Genomic DNA, 21,933 nt, shown 5'->3' on the forward strand with positions numbered 1-21,933 from the left:
GTTTTTTTTTTTAGATGAAATGTACTGGATTTTACCAGGGGTGGTGGCATACATCTATGTTATGAGCAACTTGGGAGGCTGAAGGAGGAGGATTGCAAGTTCATGGCCAGCCTCAGCATCTCAGCAAGACCCTGTATCAAAATTGAGAAAAAAAAAAAAAGTGGCTAGGTGTTGTGGTACACGCCTGTAATCCCAGCAGCTTGGGAAGCTGAGACAAGAGGATCTTGAGTTCAGAGCCAGCCTCAGCAATTTAGTGAGGTGCTGAGCAACTCAGTGAGACCCTGTCTCTAAATAAAATACAAAAAAAGGGCTAGGGATGTAGTTCAGTAGTTAATGCCCCTGAGTTCAATCCCCAGTACCAAAAATAAAAATAAAAAGGGCTGGGGAGGGGCCAGGGGACTGGGGTTGTGGCTCAGTGGTAGAGTGCTTGCCTTGCACTTATGAGGTACTGGGTTTGATCTGCAGTACCACATAAAAATAAATAAAGAAAAAAAAGGTATGGGGAGCCAGGAACAGTGGCACATGCCTATAATCCCAACAACATAGGAGGCTGAGATAAGAGGATCACAAGTTCAAGACCAGCCTCAGCAACTTAGGCCCTAAGTCAATGAGCAAGACCCTGTCTCAAATTTAAAAAGTACTGCGGATATGGCTCACTGGTAAAGTGCTCCTGGGTTCTGTGTTCAGTACTAAAAAATGGGGAGGGACTGAGAATGCAACTCAGAGGTAAAGTGCCCCAGGGTTCAGTCCCCAGAACTGCAAAAAATATACTGGGTTTTTTTAACCTGTAAAAAATGTGATATGTGTTCAGTGTAGAAGACACAGACAAGAAGAAAGGGGGATGGATAATCACCTGTAGCAACCATGAATGTTTTAGTGTGTTTCTTCCCTTTGTTTCCTTACACATAAGTTTTTTCTTTGTTTTACATAGTCATGGTGAGCATACTATATATAAAATTTGTATTGTGCTGTTTTTTTACTTAATATCATAAATGTAAGCATTTTCCATGTTGCTTCAGACTCTGTAAACACTTTAATGACTATGTAATATTCCATTAAGTGGATTTCATAGTTTACTTTGCCATTGCTCACTTGTTGGATTTTTAGGTTGCTTTGGGGAAGGCTAAATAGCCATAAAGATGAACAAGGGTTAGAAGACGCAAATACCACATCCTGCATGAAGCTGGCCCTGTTCACCCCCAGCTGGGTCGTCTCTCCCTGTGGCTGACACACTTAGCTCATTGAGTCTCTACCTGTTGGAAGAACTTTACTTGTTTACATTGCCCTGTAGTCATGAATAGTACTGCATTTTCCTGTACTAGGGTATATACTCCTCATAGGCAAAGTCCATGTCAGTTTCATCTCAGCAACCCAGACAGCATAATGCTTTTGTACATAATAAGCACTCCATAAATATTTGTTGAAGAAATGAATGAATACTGAATCATGAAAAAAATCCCTATCTTAGAAAGTATTTCTAAAAACTGGTTTCTGCATATTGAAAAGAATATTCTGCAAATTATGATTATTAAAGAGCCTGTGTGCTTAAGACAGAATAAGAAGAAACAGACATACATAAACTGAAGCAAAGGAGATTTAGGTTAGCTTTGTGAAAGCATAGACTAGCTTTTCTTTAAAAAAAAATGGAATCTTGCTGGGCATGATTAGTTGTAATCCCAGTATGGAAGGCTGATGCAGGAGGCTCGAAAGTTTGAGGCTAGCCTTGGAAATTTAGCAGTACCCTTTCTCAAAATGAAAGGGGCTGGGGGTATAGCTCAGTGAGAGCGTGCCCAGTGGGTTCAATCCCTAGTACTGCAGTGAATGAATGAATGAGGTTATAGCTCAGTGGTAGAGTGGCCCTGGGTTCAAGCCTTAGTACTGGGAGAAAATTAAATCTCAACTATTTTTCTTAATTTAGGTAGGATTTTAACCTGAAGATGGAAAACATGAATCAGTTAATTTTGCAAGGGTCCTGAAAGCCCCCAAAGTTTATATTATACCTTTAATTTGATTTTTTTAAAGATCATGTGTCTATGTTGTACATTTTTTTCCAAAGGCAGGAGATGCTGCATGCTTCTATGATATAAAGTTGGGTAGAAGGCGAGTAGAACACCATGATCATGCTGTTGTGAGTGGAAGATTGGCTGGAGAAAATATGACTGGAGCTGCTAAGCCGTACTGGCATCAGTCAATGTTCTGGTAATAGCTCTGTGCCTTGGGAACTCCATTGCTTAGAACTTGATATTAATAAGGTCGTAACACAGAGTTATGGTTTAGTTTCCTTGTGGGCCAGTTAGCTTCATATAGATGGCAGGAGGAGTCCATTTCATATCCATCTATTCTGTTAGCCTTCTGGTAAAAGAGTCCTGTTTGGCATAAATTAAATGAGGTGAATAGATGGAGATGTCACCAGCACTTCTGGCAAAAGAGCTCAGAATTTGAACTATAGTTGGTGATACAAAAGTACAGTATTAGGAATAGACAGCAGTATGTTTTATTTTTTCTTTACTGGAACTCTAATCAGCCCAACATACAGGAAGAAAAAAGACAGCCCACTCATATGTAACCCTTACAATCAGCGATTCAAAAGCAGATAGGGCAGTTCTTTGGATAAAGGTTAGCTCTGGATAGTCCTGAATCCCAGAGCTAGCCTTTTTAAATACACTTTCATCTTACTGCTATAAAAGATGGAGTACATAGAAAACTTCAGGGTTTCAGAAGCCTCTCAGTGGTTGCTATTGGGGATATTCTCAGCTGATGGAAGCACATTTGAGGACAGTCACAGTTTTATGAGTGAGCAGCAAAAATTAACAGATGAATTTTAGGGTCAACACATATAAGATACTGCAGTTAAGAAAAATACAGTTATCAGTTAGGGCCTAAGAACAGATTCCAAGGAGGCATTGGAGACTCTTCCCTGAACATACTAGTCCAATGAGCTACTGTGGCCAAGAAGATAAAATGTAGAGCTGCAGAAACAAAACAGAGTATCCTAGATTATCACCCAAAACCATGGTGATGATGTGTCTGTGCCTCAAATATTCTGAGAAGTTCCTAGCATATTAAGGGCATGATGATGATAGGAAAAGTTTTTAAGAAGAACAATTAAAATAAAATGGCCAACTGGATAAACAGGGCCTCTTTACAGAAGGTATTCCAGTCTCTAAAAATGAAGGTGAAAGGTAAATAAAATACCTAATGAAAGCATAAAACATCTCAAATTCCAAGTTCCACAAAAATGAAATACTCTTCTAAGCTTTAAAAACGTATTTTTACCAGGCACAGTGGAATATGCCTATAATCTCAGTGACTTGAGAGGCTAGGCAGGAGGATAGCAAGTGTGAGATCAGCCTCAGCAATATAGCGAGGCCCTAAGCAACTCAGCGAGACCCTGTCTCAAAAAATAAAAAGGACTGAGGATGTGGCTCAGTGGTTAAGTGCCTCTTTTGTTTGTTTTGGTACCATTCAATCCCTGGTACCAAAACAAACAAAAACAGATAATTTCAGGCCAGGCGCCATGGTGCATCCTGTAATCCCAGTGATGCAGGAGGCTAAGGCAAAAGGATTACAAGTTTGAGCCAGCTTCAGCAACTTAGCAAGACCCTGTCTGTAAAAGGGCCAGGGATGTAGCTGAGAGGTAGTGAGCCCCTGGGTTCAATCCCCAATACCCAAAAACAAATAAAAAAACATTTCAGGACAAGTTAAAGGAAGGGAGTGAATAGCAAAAGTATCCCTTCCCAAATGTGGCAAATGTTAAAAGCATAAATAAATTTCAGAAAAATCATTGTATGAGTATGTGACATGTATTTCCTTCTTAAGGAAAAATAAAGGCTATTTGGGATAATCCTGCTTTTTCATGGTTGTCCCCAGATGTCCTAGTGGCAGTAGATAAGTTTGGCATTTCTCTTATTGTTACCCATCCTAAGTTCTTTTTGACATATGAGAGTGCAGCATTGTGGAAAATATGTGCTATCATATCGTTCCTTACAGTCCCTTGACAGAACACCCTCTTCTATATCCTTCCATAGGAGTGACTTGGGCCCTGATGTTGGCTATGAAGCTATTGGTCTTGTGGATAGTAGTTTGCCCACAGTTGGTGTTTTTGCAAAAGCAACTGCACAAGACAACCCAAAATCTGCCACTGAGCAGTCAGGTAAGGAAACCCAGCCCCTTCTCTTAGAAGAGTGTTCATAAGTAGTGGCCTGAGTTTTCCTGAACAAGGGGATTCTGTATTGGTCAGAGGGAACTGGCAGCAAAAGTTTCTCTTCATGTTGTGCTTTAAAAGAAACCAAACCCAAAGTCCTTACTCTTCAGTGGTCTGGGTTCTGGCAAAGCATAGACTCAAATATTATATCTGTCCTAGACAGTGGCTAGCAACTGACTCAACACCTCTGTTGTTTAGTTTGTCTTGAGGGGATGAGAAGACCTCAATGATGAAACAAACCTGAAATTTTTAGGTTTGGAATTTTTTTCCCTTTTGTTTTTCAAAAAAATTTCTTCATACTAATTTCAAGAACCAGGCCTGAGAATCCTAGCTTAGGACTTTCTGTCTCCCATGGGCCCTAGGCAATGAGGCACTGGGGTGAGTAGTTCTTGAACTACTTCCAGTTCCAGTTGTCAGATCCTCGGCATTGTTCCGTGACCTTGGCTCTGTGTCTTTTTGCCAGAGGTGTTTCAAGGGCAACATGCTTTTGAAGAAGGAGAAAGTAAGACATTTTATGGATATGTAGGTCCTTTTCCTGAGTAATTCAAGTGTCCTTAATTCTGATCTCTCCTGGTAAGTGGATACAGGAGAGAGACCCAGATACTTATCAACTCTAGGTCAGAGCTCCGTCCATTGAACAGTATTATCTGAAGCCTGGTGCTTCTCAGAAGACAAAGTAGCCCCTTCCTGTGCTGTGATTCCATTTCATTCCCATACCTCCACTGTGGTTTTCCATATGGAAGTCGCTTCTGCTTTGGCTAACCTGTTTCTCTAGCAGCTCTTTTCAGTAGAACTTTTGCTGTGATGGCAGTGTTCCATCTCTGCTTTGTCCAGGCCATTCGCCACTAGCCACATGTGGCTATTGAATACTTAAAAATATAGCACGTAAGCACTGGTATAGCTCAGTAGTAGTACACTTGCCTAGCTCGTGCAAGGCCCTTAGGTTTCATCCCAAGTACCACAAAAAATTGTTTTAAAGAAGAAATGTGGTATGTGCAAACAAGGAACAGAATTCTGCATTTTATCGGATTCGACATAATTTTCTTTTAAATAGCTTCATGTGGCTAGTGGCCACTGAACTGGACCATGCAGCTCTAGAACATTTCTCACAGAACAAGAGCAAGTCTTCTGCAGATTGAAGGAATCCAGATACCAGGAAATATCCATAGCATAAATTTAAAATGAGATAGTGAGGGAAGTTCAGGGTCAGACTGACCAGTGTCTGGCAGCTGGCAAGGAAGAACTTCCCTTGGTTTTGCCAATAGAGAGAGGCTGAAGAAGCCCAGAGTGCACTGAGGAACGCAGAAAAACAAATCATCTAAAAACAGCTTGAAACAAGTCTCGAAAGACAGTTGCCTTCTAGAATTTCCCAAGCTCGTAATAACTGAAGTGTGGATTTATTTGTGTGTGTGTTTGGGGGATTGATTGTCCACAGGGACTGGTATCCGCTCAGAGAGTGAGACAGAGGCAGAGGCATCTGAAATCGCCGTTCCTCCCACCACCCCTGCGGTTCCACAGGCCCCTGTCCAAGGAGAGGACTACGGCAAAGGTGTCATCTTCTATCTCAGGGACAAAGTGGTAGTGGGGATCTTGTTGTGGAACATCTTTAACCGAATGCCAATAGCAAGAAAGGTAGGTGTCTCTCAGAGTTCTTAAAGGAAGGTGGGAAGTGTGGGTCGTATTTTACTGGCTTCATCCCGTGCCCTGAGATGCATTGTCTGCCCAGTTCACATTGTGCCTAAAGCAGAACAAAGGTATAGCTTTGGCTCAGGAACATTTCTTTTTCACTTGGGACTTGGCGGGGTGGCCTGGGAGTTAGTAAGCTGTTCATTTGGGGTTAGCAGACAGCTGTTCCCACAACTCCCGCCCAATGTTTGCTGGGGCCTAGCCCAGGAAACCCTATTGTGTGGGCCAGGCCTGGATGCACATGGAGTGAGTTAGAGACCTATTGTTACTCTCTCTCTCAGATCATTAAGGATGGTGAGCAGCATGAAGATCTCAATGAAGTAGCCAAACTCTTCAATATTCACGAAGATTGAACCACCACAGTGGAATAGGCAAGAACTTCTCAGTCCCTAACAATGGGTTGGATGGGTAAAGGAACATTTTTTATTCAGCAGACTTTGTGTATATGTGAGCGAATGATCGAGACCTTTGTGAATATTTTCAACCAGTAGGCAAATTCTTAAATGTTCACATCATGAAATAAAATCTGATTCTTCTAAATTAAATTCTGTTCTTTTAAAGGGGGTGGGTGGATGAGGGAGGGAGAAAAGCTGTGCATATCAGACAGCAGGCACTGCTGAAGTGTGGATTTATTTGTGTGTGTGCTTGCGGGATTGTCCACAGGGACTGGTATCCGCTCAGAGAGTGGATACCAGTATTCCCTACTCCACACTCAATCCTATCATTCCCTAAACTTCTCTCCTCCTTCCAGACCCCTCTGCCTACAGCACTTGACCCTGTCCTTTCCTCCAGGGAGATTTGCTATCTCAATGAAGACTTTCCTGACCCTTCCAAGGCTGATCCTTGTTTTTGTGTCTTATGTGCTCACCCATGGCTTCTTGGAACAGGAACCATGCAAGGCATTAACATCTTGCTTACAGTTATCTCTCCAGAACATAGCACAGATTCTGGCTCATAGTAGGTGCTTAATAAATCACTGTTGGGACTGGGGTTGTGGCTCAGTGGTAGAGCACTCGTGTGAGGCCCTGGGTTCGATCCTCAGCACCACATAAAAATAAATAAATAAAATAAAGGTATTGTGTCCAACTACAATTGAAAAATAAATACTTTTAAAAATAAAATAAATAAATTATTGTTGAATGAGTGAACAAACAATAGACTCAGCTTTACCTGGAGTAACTCCTGTTCTAGAACTGAACTGCTCCTGAGTGGGCAGAAGGACCCATCTTACAGATACAAAGAAGTGTTCAAAAACCAGGTGCTTCATGGCTAAACTTAGAGATGGACTCCTTAGATAAGTTCATGATCTCTTGACTTGTCTGCCTATTGTTCCCCAAACCAGAAACCCACCCTTCTCAACACCTTTTCTCTAGAATTTATAGATGATCAGGGAATACAAATCAAAGTTTCATAAGTCAACTCATTTTTGGCATTTTAAATTTACTTTTTGGAGGGCATACTGGGAATTTAACCCAGGGGTGCTTTACCACTGAGCTATATCCCCAGTTCTTTTAATGTTTTATTTTGAGACAAGTTCTCACTAAGTTGCTTAGGGTCTCACTAAATTGCTAAAGCTGGCCTTGGACTTGTGTTCCTCCTGCCTCAGCCTCCTAAGCATCTGGGATTATAGGCATGTGCTTAAATTACTTAACTTTTAAAAATTAAACCTGAACTGAGGGTGCAGAGTTCTGTGTGGTACAGCACATGCTTAGCATGCACAAGACCCTGGATTCCATCCGCAGTACCAAAAAAACTAAAATTTAAAAAATAAAAGTTAACTCATTTCAATTGAGAGTAAATGCTTACTACTTGTAAGAGTCTTATGAATCTTTCCATAAAGATAAAATTATTGCTGGCCTGAATTTAAAAAAAAATACTTGCTTTAGAGAATTGAAGCTACAACCAAATCCCTTCTGAACACTAGGAAAACAGGCCAGAACTCCATTGTAACAATTAGCTGCACTAAAACAGGTTCTTACTCTGGTGGACACAAGTCAAGTGGAATATGATCTGACATATGATGTACCCAAACTCCTATGTAGAAAACTCATCTAGCATCAATAATTACTGCTTACAGGGGCTGGGGCTGGGGCTCAGTGGTAGCATACTTGCCTGGTATGTGTGAGGCATTGTCGATTCTCAGCACCATGTATAGATAAATTTAAAAAAAATAAAAGATCTATCAACAACTAAAAAATATATTTAAAAAAATAATTACTGCTTACAAAGATAAGAGTAAGAAGATCATAAAGAAAAGATCAAATTGTGATCTGTCTTACTTCAGTGATATGTACAATTCAGCCTAATTCTTTGAGTTATTATCCTTGTGTGGTATGTCATTGTAATTCAGTTAATTCAAATTAAATGATCCATTCATCTAATCAGTGTTCATTGCCTACTATGAGCCAGGTAAATGTCATAATTGGAAGATGGATAAAACATTGCCACTGCTGAACACAGTGGCACATACCTGAAACCCTAGCTACTCAGGTGGCTGAGGCAGGAGGATCTCAAGGTCAAGGTCAACTTGAACAACTTAATGAGACACTGTCTCAAAAAAAAAAAAAATAGTAAGGGCCGGGTCTGCAGCTTAGTGGTAAAGCCCCCTGAGTTCAATCCCTGGATGCCAAATATATATATATATATATTTTTTTTTTCACTACTTTTAACAAACTCCTGGTGTCAGTGAGTAAATATATTCACTACTTTTAACAAACTCCTGGTGTCAGTGAGTAATGTACAAGTACAATATAATGAGATGTGTCCATAGAAAGACAAAGTACTATGAACATGCCAAGAATAGAGCTCAATGAAAATATCATCCTTAGCCAACAACTGCTGCTAGGTTACTTACTAAAGTACTGCTTGATCTTTGTCCCCTCCCTCTTAAGAATGTACAGTGAATTCCTGTCACCAATACATCAAATCCAAAGTCTCCAGTAGCATACATCATGATCTCGGCCCACTCTGTGTGTCCAACCACCTTTCCTATGACTCACACATAGATCTGGAATGCCATTCGTCTTCTCTTTTATCTATCAAAATCATGCTGGTCTTTCAAGGCCCAAACCAAGTCTTGCCTTGATGGCATGATGCCAAGTGGAGTAGTGTCCATGCATGATTTATCTGATCTCTGAGAGTCAATTTTTAAGTTTTTTTTCATAACTGATACATAAAACAAAAGTTGGGGCTGGGATGTATATAGCTCAGTGGTAGGGCACTTGCCTAGCCTGTCCAAGGCCCCAAGTTCAATCCCCAGCACCAAAAACAAGACCATAAAAATTGCACATAGTTGGGGAGTTACCATTGTGATGTTTTGATGTATGTATACATTGGGTAGTGTTAAGATCAGAGATCCTTGGTGGTGCTGGAATGGAATCCAGAGCATGTGCTGCTCTACCATTGAGCTTTACCTCCAGCACATGTCTATTATTCTCTAAGTCATTCTAAAGGAATTGTAAGCTATCCCAGACTAGGGACTTTTTATTTCCTCAACATGGGGACCACATGCCACACCCACAAAACCCTGACAAAGTGCTGAACAGTCCTTGATTGGTTGGTTGGATGATGCTAGATAACAGGGTTGACCATAGAAAACAATCCTGTCTTGTAGCCTCTGATCTCTGTAATTCAGGTTGTTTATGGGAGAACATTCAGATCCTCATCATGTCACCCCCTGCCACAACTTGCCACTTACCCAGGATACATTTAATTTGCATAGGCCACCAAAGATCACAGGGTCTGAATTCTGACTCCACAGACTAGCAGTGGCAATTGAGGTTTGGCCCTTGATAGCAGCTCTGTGATTAGCTAGGCCACACCACAGTGCAGGACAGGGCAAGTCATGCCCTGGGAAGAAGAGTTGGGGCTTTGCCAAAATACCAAGCATTTTGAGCTCTCCCACTTGATTTCACCCTCCTTTCCTTTGCCATTTTACAAATGATCTCAGATGGCACCTTGGTCCCACTTAGGGATGATAGTAGCCTTTGCCTGGCCACCTATAACGAACAGCAAGAGATGTCCTAATATTTTAAAGCTGAAGAGGTAGAACTTAGGGAAGAAAGTTTGTGTGATTGGAAAGGGGTCAGATTAAGCCTCTGAGTGAACGATGAGGTCAACATATGTGATTTTTTGTTGTTCTAATCAACGAGGCCTGTTTTGGAGACAAGAGGCTTAGAACAGAAAGGGATGGGGGTGGGAATACACAGTGACCTACTACAGGCTGCTTCCTTGAAGGAAAACCAGCAGCTTCTCTAGAGACCCATTTATACAAAGGAACTCTCCCCTCCCTTCCACTACTACCCCTTCCCTTCCCGTTCCTCTCAAGTTTGGCTGCTGCAATATCCCTTCTGTCCCTCCTTCCCTGACTCCACCTAAAACAGAGTACCCTTGCTGCCTAGAGATTGTTGGGACTCAATCCCAGTGCCTTGCTCTCTGGGCAAAGGGGAAGTCCTGCTGGGCCCAGAGGAGAAGTAGGACTGCCTCTGGCTTCTTTCCCATCTTATCAGGGAATTTCTGGCGGGCACAGACACACGTACACAAAACCACACACAGATACATGCAGCCCAAGCCAGTGATGACGTCCCCCTGCCTGGCTGGTTGTACATATGGGTGTGACTGGGTCAGAGTACAGGGAGGGCCTAAATATTTAGATACTGAACTGCCAAGCCCTGGTTGGAAGTGCAAGATCACCTCAAAATGGACATTTTGAGAAAGGAAAGCAGTCCCTGACATTCGGAAGCTGGCCTGGTATTGCTGGCAAGGCCTTGGTGTGGCTGCCAATTGGCTTGGCACTCATATCTGGGTCTGGGTGTTTTGTTGAACATGGATTCACAGGACATTGGCATCATACAAGGTCACTGTGTGACCGTGATGCACCAACACACAAAAAAGAGACCACTCCACAATCGTGTGAATGCACACAAAAACATCAACATTGCCCAGACCACAAAAATGATCCCCCCAGTTTAGCTAATCTGAGTGACTGCTGCTTCCTTACAGCTTTGGTGGTGGTCTAGCCTGCCCTCCTATCCAATTAGAGGATTATCCCTGCTTCTTTTTTTAATATTTATTTTTAGTTATAACATTATTTTATTTTTATGTGGTTCTGTGGATCGAACCCAGTGCCTCATGCATGGTAGGCAAGCATTCTATCTTTGAGCCACAACCCCAGTCCTATCCCTGTTTCTTGACAGTATCCAATTCAGAGTGAGTCCAGCTTCCTTAAACCCTCCCCCCAAACCCCCCAACCCAACTGGAATCCTATAGTAAGTCCATTCTAGGACCCGCTTCCTGAGACTCCCCATGATCCCCTATGCTGTGCCTTTTCCCTTGCTGCAATGAACAATAAATGCAACTTGCTCAACCACCAAGCATTCCTGGAGACCTTTGGCAGAAAGGCATTGACAGTTGGGAGACAAACAGCCAAAATCTGTTCTGGAGGCCCATTGCCAGATGGAGACCCTAGGAATTTTGCTAGTCCTATTCCTTCGTGAAGACCTCACCTAGTCCCAATGGGGCCTCCCAGGTCTGCAGTCTGTCGTCTCAGTTGGGAAAATCCCAGGAGTCCCTTCTCATTTTGGCAGATAGTGGCTGGCCTCCCAGGGAGGTTCCCACCTAGGATGTCTTGGCATTTGCAATACAACCCAGAGATGCTTCTTGGGAATCACCTAACATGTACTGGGCTTAGAAATACACACAAAAATGTATTCACTGATGTCACGTTGCTAACAAATATTTTTCTGACAACTACTGCATGCCATGGTACTATGCAAGGCCCTGGAGATAAAGAGGTAAGTAATATATAGTTCCAACCTTCAATAGCTTTATGACCTAGTGACAGACAAGCCAATGGGGACTATCAGTGCTGGGAGAATGATGAGTAAGTTTCAGTTAGAACTGTAGTGTCCCTCAAATTGTCTTATTGTCCTGCTTCTGTATACTCTAGGCTTTTCTTTTCTTTCACTGACCAAACCATGGTTCTTCCCCATTTTCTGGTTGTATGCCAATGGAACCTAAGAACAGAACATGGAGAGTCCAATGCTGGATAGAGGATGGAGTTGACAGTCTTTTTGCCCAAAGAGATTAGACATCTCTCTTCACTTTTCCTCAAGCCTTTTATTCTCCCTCCTTCCTCTTAGAACCTTGGCAGCCCCCTTCCCCACCCCTGACTTCAATTTTCCTTCTCTCTTCTTCAGGTTCCAATAAGTGCTCCCTGCCCACATTTTTTTCTCTGAAGTAGTAGACCTCAATGGAAATAGCATTCTTGTGGGTTTGAGTCTTGTTTCTGCCACCTACTACACACATGGCCTCTGGCAGCTACTTTCCTAGGCCTCAGTTTCCTCATCTGTACAATGAGGGGAACAGACTAGATCATCTTTCTACCTTCAGCCCTAACCTGTGCATGGAAAAGTCTCTTGGTGCTTCATGAGTTCATGGCTTCAGTCATCTGACATCTCTAGATGCCAATGGAACCTGAAGCCTTGGGCAAGTATCTCCCCACCATGGCTCTGCTGCCTCTTTGCCTCAACTAGTTTCACAAGTTTGTTGGTTTGTTTTTTATTTTTCAGCTTGCAGCTTCTTTGAACTAGCAAGTTACATCTGGACCTAAGACTCCTAGAGATTTCACCTTACCTTATTTCACCTCCATGGAGAGTCTGACAGCCTCAAAACTGGGTTCCATGAAACACAGCAGCCTTTAGCCCCTAAAGTTTGGCTTCAAACAGGATTTCTTCAGGAAGGCTTTATAGTGTGAGTGTTCTCAGCGAGGATCCTACCACATGTATTCCTACCCAGCCATTTAATATTTCCCAATTCCCAGCAAACACACCTCAAAGAGCTGGTAGGTGGACAGGTACCATAATCCAGGGCAGTTCTCAAGTTGATGCCAAGATAGGAGCTCAGGTTTGATGCCTAGCTTTGCAAAAACAACAGTAAGATCAACATCCCTCAGACCACATAAGCTCCAAATTTAGCCTTATACCTCCCCCTCCTTGCTCTTTGTCCATGTCCGTGGTAGAACTGTGCCCTGAAGTACACTGACAAGTGAGTCAGGAAGCTTGAAAACTTTAGTGCCATGCTGTTACCATTCAGACAAAGGAAATGACACTCACAGCAAGAATGACAATCCATTTCCATGATTTGCTGGGTGGGAAACGATGCTTAAGGACCATGCCCCTCCAGAAAGAAAAGGGAGCTTTAGGTATTTCTGAGGTCATCAGAGCTCCAGTTTGAAGCCTTCTCTAGCCTGGGCCTGAGGCCCTCCACCACCATGTTGAAATTACTGTTCCAAGCAACTAGTGTGGGATTCTGGTCTCCCACTCCAGTGATGAGACACACCAATCCTGTGATCCTTCCACTGTCCTCAAACTAGGGGCATAAAGGAATGGGGTTAAAACTGCCTCAAAGTCACCACCATCCCAATCTGAAATTGTTCGAGTGACAAGTTCCAGGAAGAAAAGCCACAGTGACCTGTCAGGCCATAGCTCGATGCAATGTCAAGACAGTTCAAAGCTCATAGCAGTTGTCATTCTGGTAGCACAAGCCCTTCTGAGCCCCTACCGGACCCCAACCAAACACTTGTGCTTGTCCATTTACTGGAATAGCTGGTGCTAAAGAAGAGAACTCAGCTTCAGGTGAACTCCCTAGTCTGCCCTCAGGCCTGTGGAAGGAAGGGGTGCCCAGCTGCCTTCCCCTCAGCAGGCGCTTCCTGTATGAGGTGGCTAATTGCAAAAGGATACCTTAGTGGGAGCTTTGCCCAAAGTTGTAAACATGAATTCCCATCCCCTCCCGACAATTTCCATGCGCCCCAGAACAGTGCAGAGTGGCGAGGCTGGAACAGAAGCTTGGCGGTCTCCACGGGACCTGGCCGGATACTTCCCTCCCAGCTGCCTTGCCAAAGCCTTCCTTGGGAGCCCTGAGCCGTCCTTGTTCGCCTGCCTGGACGGGAGGAAGGGGGGCGGGAGCAGGAAAGAAGAGATTGAGGGGAAGTTTCAAGGGGTGTGCCGGGCAGCGGGGAGGATTCTCATTCTCATGAGTCAGCGGATCGGGCCCAGTGTGACTTCACTGCTTCCCGAGAAGAGGCGCCCGGGGCAGGAGGCCGCTCAGAGTGCAGGAGCAGGAGTGAAAGGTCGGAGCACCGGCGGCCTGCGCTCTGCAGTGCACAGGGCTGAGCGACTGTGGCCAGGCCGTTTGGGGCTGGGGCGGTGAGGGGAGGCCTTGCACCAGCTGGGAACGCAGGGGGCAGAGGAGCCAACCTCGCCTCCTTCTGGGACGCCAGTTCCCGCCGCCTCCGCTACAGCCCGAGTCGCCGCGCCGCGCACGTCCCGCCTGTAGGTGGCGCTACAGAGGCGCCCTGCTCACACTGAAGGGAGGGTGGAGAGCTCAGCCCCATCAGGGAACCCGGGGTTGGGGGATGAGCAAGGGGAGAAGGAGGGTGGCAAGGAAAAGACAGACATAAGGGGCCAGGAGAGCTCTTGCTGCTCCTCAGGTCTGACGCTGGGACTCAAGAGAAGGCTGCGCTGTCACCCAGGAGTCAAGAGAGCCGCCCTGCGGCGCCAGAGCCCCAGGCGAAGGGCTGGCTCCTGCGACGCTTCTTCATAGTCCTTTGGGCCACCTCCCAGGCCCCGCAGAGCTCGGGGCGGCTCTTAACTTCAGCAAAGGGATTGTGGTTTCAGGGCCGTCTTTGCAACCCGGAGATGGTGCGCTTGATCCGCGGGCAGTAGAATGGAAACTTTGAGTCGCGTCTCCAGAGCTGGGGGTGGGTTTCCCTGAACAGCCACTCGCTAGCCTGGTTCCCTTGAGACTGAGAATGCATCTCCAGCACAGGGTTATAGACTGTGGCCAGGGCTGGGGCTCAGTCTGGGACCAGGACTGGGCCTACATGACAATTAAGGGCTCAGCCTGAGACAGGATCTCCAGCGAGTTTTAGAGATCCATGCTTGTCGATCGATCGAGTCTTCTGCAGCTACTTAAGGAAAAAAAAAATGCTAAGAGGCCCATCTGGGGTTCTAGCTCGAAACCTCGGTCTCTGTAGTTAGAGTTTTGTGTCCTAACTAATCACAGGCCCCGAGCTCTGGAAGTCACTATGCTGTGCTGGACCTCCCATGGCTATGACCTATGGTTCATGGTTACACGGTGACTGTTTAGTTAACAAATTGAGAATATCAGGACAAAAAAAAAAAATCTGTGGCCAGACACCTCCCAGCTGAGGGGGAAAACCAGCTGGGGACTCTAACCCATCCTTCCTAGAGACTAGAGTGGCCATTTCCATGATACAACTTTACAACAAAATATACGGGTAGAGTGAGTCCCTCTTTTTTTCTGTGCCAAGAAATAAAAGATACACCCTGTCCTAGTGTTCTGGGTGACTCTTCTCCCCCTCAGTCCATCCAGCTCTCCTGCTTTCAGGGTGTCCAAAACCATCTGAGAAAGTTATCTAAAGATTTTCCATAAGGAGGAAAGAGGGGGAAAACCCAAAGGATCCTAAACATTCCCAGGTTTCACTGTGTGCCAGGAGAAATACTGTCTGTCTCCCGCCCAGACCTCAGAGCCCGGGCCTCCTTCCTACAGGGCGGTGCCCAGCTATTCCTGGAAACCCCCTCCTTTCTATTAGCCCCCTCCCCAAGGTGTCTCCTCCCAGAGCACAACTGAGGGAAAGGATCAAATTGGCAAAATTCAATGCCTCATGTCCCCTCTTTTGCCCCTTCTCTCTGCCCCCATCGTGATCCTCAGTCCTGAGCCTATGCCCTCCTCTGATGCCACCTTGCCGGCTTCACTCAGAGCAGGACCTGAGTTGAGAGCCCTCCCTCCAGCCTGGATCTGTGCCCTAAGAGGTGATTGGGATGAAGATCTGATTTACAAATTTGTGTTAATGTGATAATGGGCACTGACGGGGTCACATGCTAACCACCAGCCACGTTCTAGCCCAGCCTCACAGCCTCAACCCCAAGTCCAGGCTGCAGGGATGGGAATTTCAGGCTGACTAATCTCCTTTGCTGGCGGGAGGGGGTGGGGGAGGAACCAGAGCCCAGGGATGATCCCAGGGTGCTGGTGCTTTAGTTCGAGCTGCTACTCCAGTTTCAGTTTCATCCTTGGCTGACACTTTCCTCCAACTAGTGGAATAGCTTTGGTTTCTCTCCAGCCCCTCTCCCCTCCCCTGCTACCTCCCTTTTGGACTGCTAGCTTCCCTCAGTCAGCCCTTTGCTTCGTGAGGGGAGAGATGGGAAGATAATTTGGCAGCAAAGAGGAAAAAAATGTACACGTAGTCACCCTCAGATGCACAGGCTCACATACCATACTGCCTTGCAGATGCACACATGCACACGCCCCCCGCCAAACACACACGCACACATGAGGGGACTGGACACTGATATCCAAAACTGGGCCCACAAACACACACACAAACCCCGAACACAATTACACCCTCAATCACATCTGTGAGACCCACACAGATGCACGCATAGGCAGGCAAGGTCTTAGCAAAGACCCTCAGGCAAACTCCTGCACTCTCTCACACACAGAGTTGCAGCAGCAGCCCAGTTGGATGGCTTCCTCAAAAGAGGGCTGGAAAGTTTATTTGCTGCCAGCAAAAGGGCCTAGACATTCCGCGAAATGACTCACACTGCACCTTTATAGACATTAAATGTTGTATTTTTCTGCATTAAACAACAACAACAACCTAAACCCGTGACATGTGGGCAGGGTGGGGAAACTGATGTGTGGCTGCCTTCCCATTGGGCCTGTGCTATCCTCTGTCTAGCAAATGTCTCTGGCTTGTCCTTGCTTCCCTGTGGGATGGGGCAATCCTCAGAAAATAGGACCAACTAACTTCTGGTACAACCATCAGCCTGAGCTTGCCCTTTAGCAGGATGTAAAGTGGGGTCTAATGAGCCCCTATCACAGCCTCTTATCCCATCCCCTCATCCCCAGAACCAGATGTTGGGGATGAGGACCCTATGCCCTCAACTGGGCATCTCAGTCTGAGCCCTTCCCCATCCCCTTTCTCTCTCTCTCTTTCTTTCTTTTTAATTGTCTTTTTAGTTGTAGATGGACATCATGCCTTTATTTTATTTGTTTATTTTTATGTGGTGCTGAGGATCGAACTCAGTGCCTTACATGTGCTAGGCAAGTGCTCTACCACTGAGCTACAGCCCCAGCCCCCATCTCTCTCTCTCTCTCTCTCTCTCTCTCTCTCTCTCTCTTTCTTTCCCTCCCTCCCTCCCTTCCTTCTCTGTCTCTCCTTCCCCCCCCTTTCCTGGGGATTAGAACCACAGGTGCTTTACCACTGAGCTACATTCACAGCCCTTTTTATTTATTTTTTGTTTTGAGTCGGGGTCTCACTGAGTTGTTTAGGGACTCACTAAATTGCTGAGGCTGGCCTTGAACTTGCAATCCTTCTGCCTCAGCCTCCCAAATGACTGGGATTACAAGTGTGCACCACCATAGCAAGTTAGTTTGAGCCCTTTCTGATCTCTCCTATTCAAGCACCCTCTCTGAATCTCCCAGATCTGTACTTACTGCCAACTCTTTCCACAACTCCAGGGGCACCATTCATTTTATAAAATATGTAGAGTCCCATATGGGACCAGAACCCCCTCCCTTCTCCCAGATCTCTTCTCCATCTTAGGAGGGACTGTCAGCATGATGGCTGTTTAGTGTCCCTGTTCCTAAGACACTCAAGGGTCTGCAGAAATCACTCAGTGCCCCTGTGGCAACATTTCCATTTGTTGATATTCTGGCCCATCTGCACTGGGATGTGGGCAGTGAGCCAAGGCCAGGGCCTCCCCAGTTTCACTCTGAGGACACATCAGATATCAAAAAGATGACACAAGATAGGTATTGGGCTAGCAGATGTTGAGGGCCGAGGGACTAACTGTGGCTCCACTGGGCAGTGGCCCCAAACCCTTGGATGCTGTATTTGTCTCTGGTATGTGCCCACAGCAGGTGTCTGCACCTCTGCCCTGGCCCCAGGAACTTTTCCAGACAGTCCTCTTGCTCCAAGATAGGGGCTGTGGACCCATGAGACTAGAGACTCCTGGGGGCTCGCAGTCATTTGCAGACCTCTGTGTGAGGTCACTTCTTCCTTGTTCTTTTCAAATGAACCACAGTCTTGGGTCCCTCCCCCTTCCCACCTCCCAAATATGTTGCCATCCCAGAGGGACAATGGAAGGGCACTAAATCTGTTTCCTAAACACCAGCCCTGCTACTGGCTGTGGGTACAGTGCTTACAAGCAGCCACCGTGCCCAGGGTTAACATGCTGAGTGCCAGATCTGGGGCACTGCACCTCCTGTTGGGAATCATTTCAATTCAGGCAGTCCCCCGTACTGTTGTATAATTCCCCCAAGAAATGAGACCCACTGTTATCTGATGTGTTTTAGGGGTTCTCATGGTGCCAGGGCTTGTTTAAAGGGCAAATGTAGAATTCTCTATTTTAATCACTGAAAACTGAGTGGGGCTGAGGGGTTTTCTGTGAGCTCCAGTAGGGCATTGTCCCTGACCAAGGAAGTTGGCAAGACAGATGAAAAAATCATGATCTGGGAAATTGCTACCAATTCCATCCCCTTATCTGCCTGCATTATAGCTTGGGCACAGCATCCCCACCCCTATCACAGGCCAGAACAGCAGGCAGTTATCCTGTTATTCCAGAAAAACTTTGGTATAATCTAGCCAGGGAAGGAACTCTATTTTGCAGCTACTTGACAAGCTTTATCTGTACTAGAGATTGAACCCAGGGTTGCTCTACCACTGAGCTACACCTCCAGTCCTTTAATATTTAAAAAAAAATTTGGGAGAGTGTCTCACTAAATTGCCAAGGCTGGCCTTGAACTTGCCATCCTCCTGCCTCAGCCTCCTGATCACAGGCATGTGCCACTGCACCCAGTGAGGACCTTTTCATATAAACACAATAAAAGCAAACCTGGGGTTACTGAACACAACAGAAGTATGACAACTGGCTTTACAGAAAGAATTATAGAAGGATTCTCCAGGCTCCTTTGAAACCATAACTTCTCTCTAGCTTTTGAATATATTTTTCCTTCAAAGATATGATGGACTGATTGACAACTTTCCTAGCATGTACCTGTGGTAGAAAGAAAGGGCTACAAAAGTGGTGGCATTGTGGTGTTTTGTTCTGGTCACAAGTTTGACTAAAATTTGTTGAGGCCAAGGGATTAAATGAAGAGAGAAGCAACCAGGCATCTTGTCTCCAAAGAACCTGGGGAGGTGATGATTTGCAGAAAAACATGAGGCCATTGGGAACCACTTGAAAAAAGAGACACAAAGAGGGACTGGGAATGTTGTCAAGGTGGAGGGCAAGTGAATGAACAAGTGAGAAGTTTGCCCACAAGCTGTGGGCAGCTGGGAGGGCCCTCAGTTCCTGCCAGGATCCAGGTTCTGAGGCCCTGACAGCAATCAGTCATGGTTGGAGAGTGGGGGGAACAGGGAGGAAGGAGAGAGACTGAGAGTCCACTGCTAGATGGTACAGCCTAGGCATCCATGGGCAACTCAGGCAACCCGAGAAGGGGAATTCCTGCCAACTCAGGGAATGAGCCATTGGCAGAGACAGTGTGGCTGTCGTCAGGAGAATGGTGATCTCAGCCTGGCTGGCCCCACCTGGCTGGGGCTCACCCAACACCTAAGTGGGGAGCCAGGTGGGGAAGAGCTGACAGGCTGTGGAACATGAAGGTCATAGAGAAGGGCAGCCAGGAAGGTCATTTGGGTGGCTCATGGCTCCCCAAGGTGAGGCAGACACAAGATTTTCTTCAAGGTGGGAGGGGGGATTTGCTTTGGCTACAACCTCCATATCATGGGGCAGCCATTAGTTCCAAGTGGCTGAGGAAGGTGGGAGTTTAAGGGATTCCTACAAGCCCTGGTCAGCAGGTCCCTGGCAGGCATTAGGGCCAGTCACCATGAGCTGCTCTACAATACTGAACACTTTCCCTGCTCTTCCAAAAGGGAGACCTTGCCTTGTGCTCCACCTTGAGGCTTCTGCCCTGGTTGAATCCATATACACTCACAGGAGGGATCCACGATTACTCCCTAGCAGCATCTGCCCTGGTCCTGGCACATTTTCTCCCGAGACCTGGGTTGAGGAAGCAAAATGAGGATAAAGATGATGCTGAAGACAGTCAACATTTACTACACACCAGGCACTGCCAGAGATACAGATTATCTCATTCAGTCCTCATCAGACCTTGTGAGGTAGGCTTATGATTCCCAATTTTCAAATAAGGAAAGTGAAGCCAAGTGCTGTGATGCATGCCTGCAATCCCAGCAACTCCAGAGGCAGAGGCAGGAAGATGGCAAGTTTGAGGCCAGCCTCAGCAACTTAGTGAGATCCTGTCTCACTAAAATAAAAATAAAAATGGCTGGGGATACAGTTCAGTAGTACTGTGTCCCTGAGTTCAGTCCCCAGTACCAAAACAAAACAAAAAAAGAAAAAGAAAAGAAAGAAAGAAAAAGTGAGGCTCAGAAGAGTTTAAATGACTGGCCTAAAGTCACGTAGTTCACTAACTTAATAGTGGTGCAGCTAGCTGGGCATAATGGCAATGTGTATAATCCCAGTGACTTTGAAAGCTAAGGCAGGAAGATTGCAAGTTCAAGGCCAGCCTCAGCAACTTAGCAAGACCCTAAGCAACTTAGTGAGACACTGTTTCAAAATAAAAAACATGAAGGACTGTGTCTCAGTGGTTAAGCACCCCTGGTTTCAATCCCCAGTACCAAAAAAGGAAAAAAGAAAAAACCAACAACAAACTAATGGTGCAGCTGGAATAGACAGGGGTCTGTCTGATGTTACAAACCACTGAACTCAGACTGCAGATATAGCTCAGTGGTAATGTGCTTGCCTGGCATGTGCAAGTTCTGGGTTTGACCCCCACCCACCCAACACACAGAGACCACTAAACTCTTAGCAAAGGGTAAATATGTTTGTGTGTGTGTGTTCATTAGTGAATTTCAAGATCAAGGTAATATGGTTTAGAGACAGTTGAGACCTACTGCAAACAAGTCTTATAAGCAAGAGCCAGCAGAGAACTAACTGTGTGTCTCCAGAATCCCTTAAAAAATAAGTGGAAAGTTGTTCTTAGTACTTGTTTCAGGGACTTGGCTGTGGGTATCCAGGAGGTTTTAGGGGCCATTGTCCCAGTCCAGCCACTACATCTTTCCTTGGCAACCTGTAATCTACAGCCACCTTTGCTACCATCATCTGCCACCACCACCCCTGTCCCTAGCCCTGTGCCAGGGATCATCTTTTCCAAGGCTGAGGAGCCACACAGATGCTAGTGGCTGGGTAAGTCCTTGAACTGTAGGCCCTTTGGCCACCCTTATGCCTCAGAGGGCACTCCTCCTCTGAGGTCCCTTCAGCTGCTTTCTGCCAAGGTCAAGGCCTGGCTGGATCGCTCCTGCAGACCATGCAGAGCCATAAGGAGTGACAATTTCCAGCAAACTCCTTCCCAGAACTTCATTGCTGCTGAACCAGGTGGGAGCTGGCATGGGTGTGGAGGCGGTTCAGAGGAGGGGCAAAGGGGAGATAGAATGGGAGACCGGTTCACATGGGCACTTCAAGTAGAGCAGATTGGCTTTGGACTGGAGAAGAAGGGTGGGCAGGAGCTTTCTCCCAGCACCACGACTCTGGTTGCCTTTGCACCTGCCTTGTCAGCCACATTCCCTCCGGCCCCTTTCCTGATTCCTATCCTCCCTGCCTTCCTCCGCAGGAGACTTGGGTTGGACTTCCCTAGGAGTCCCGGACACTCTCCTGTCACACAAACTTCAACATGCATTTGACCAGGGATTCCGCAGGGGTTGTCTAAGTTTCCAACTTAGAGCCTCTGGGTATCACCCCCCGCTGGGCCCGTGCGGTCTGCACACAGCAGGCGCTTGATAGTGTTCATTACAGGGCCAGAGGCAAAGGCGTCAAACGAGTGGAGTGCACAGGCCGAGGTGGTTGGACGCAGCCTTCGAGTCCATTGGGAATAGGTTACTCCGAGGAACATTGTGTGTGTGTGGGGGGGTTTCCCGCCCCGCAAGGGCCCTGGTTAGGGTTGAG

At 46.1% G+C, this 21,933-nt stretch overlaps 2 protein-coding genes across 6 annotated transcripts in view; both read left to right on the plus strand.

The window, feature by feature from the left end:
- The window catches only part of Aifm1 (apoptosis inducing factor mitochondria associated 1), a 44,668-nt gene extending 28,532 nt beyond the window's left edge, over positions 1–16,136 (plus strand). For 3 of the 4 annotated variants that reach the window (XM_015498488.2, XM_048797114.1, XM_048797115.1), the window contains 4 exons: positions 2,057–2,199; positions 4,029–4,153; positions 5,640–5,836; positions 6,172–6,430. In XM_015498488.2, the coding sequence (XP_015353974.1) occupies positions 2,057–2,199; positions 4,029–4,153; positions 5,640–5,836; positions 6,172–6,243 (537 nt within the window). In that variant the 3' untranslated portion in view covers positions 6,244–6,430. Of the gene's footprint in view, positions 1–2,056; positions 2,200–4,028; positions 4,154–5,639; positions 5,837–6,171; positions 6,431–16,107 lie in introns of those variants that run through there. The other variant, XM_048797116.1, reaches the window with a different exon arrangement.
- Positions 13,996–21,933, plus strand: part of Elf4 (E74 like ETS transcription factor 4) — a 50,122-nt gene continuing 42,184 nt past the window's right edge. For both annotated transcript variants that reach the window (XM_015498489.2, XM_048797113.1), the window contains exon 1: positions 13,996–14,018. The gene's annotated coding sequence lies outside the window, so the exon portion shown is untranslated. The remainder of the gene's footprint in view (positions 14,019–21,933) is intronic.

The sequence above is a fragment of the Marmota marmota genome, unplaced genomic scaffold (genome assembly GCF_001458135.2).
Source record: "Marmota marmota marmota unplaced genomic scaffold, marMar, whole genome shotgun sequence".
Taxonomy (NCBI): domain Eukaryota; kingdom Metazoa; phylum Chordata; class Mammalia; order Rodentia; family Sciuridae; genus Marmota; species Marmota marmota.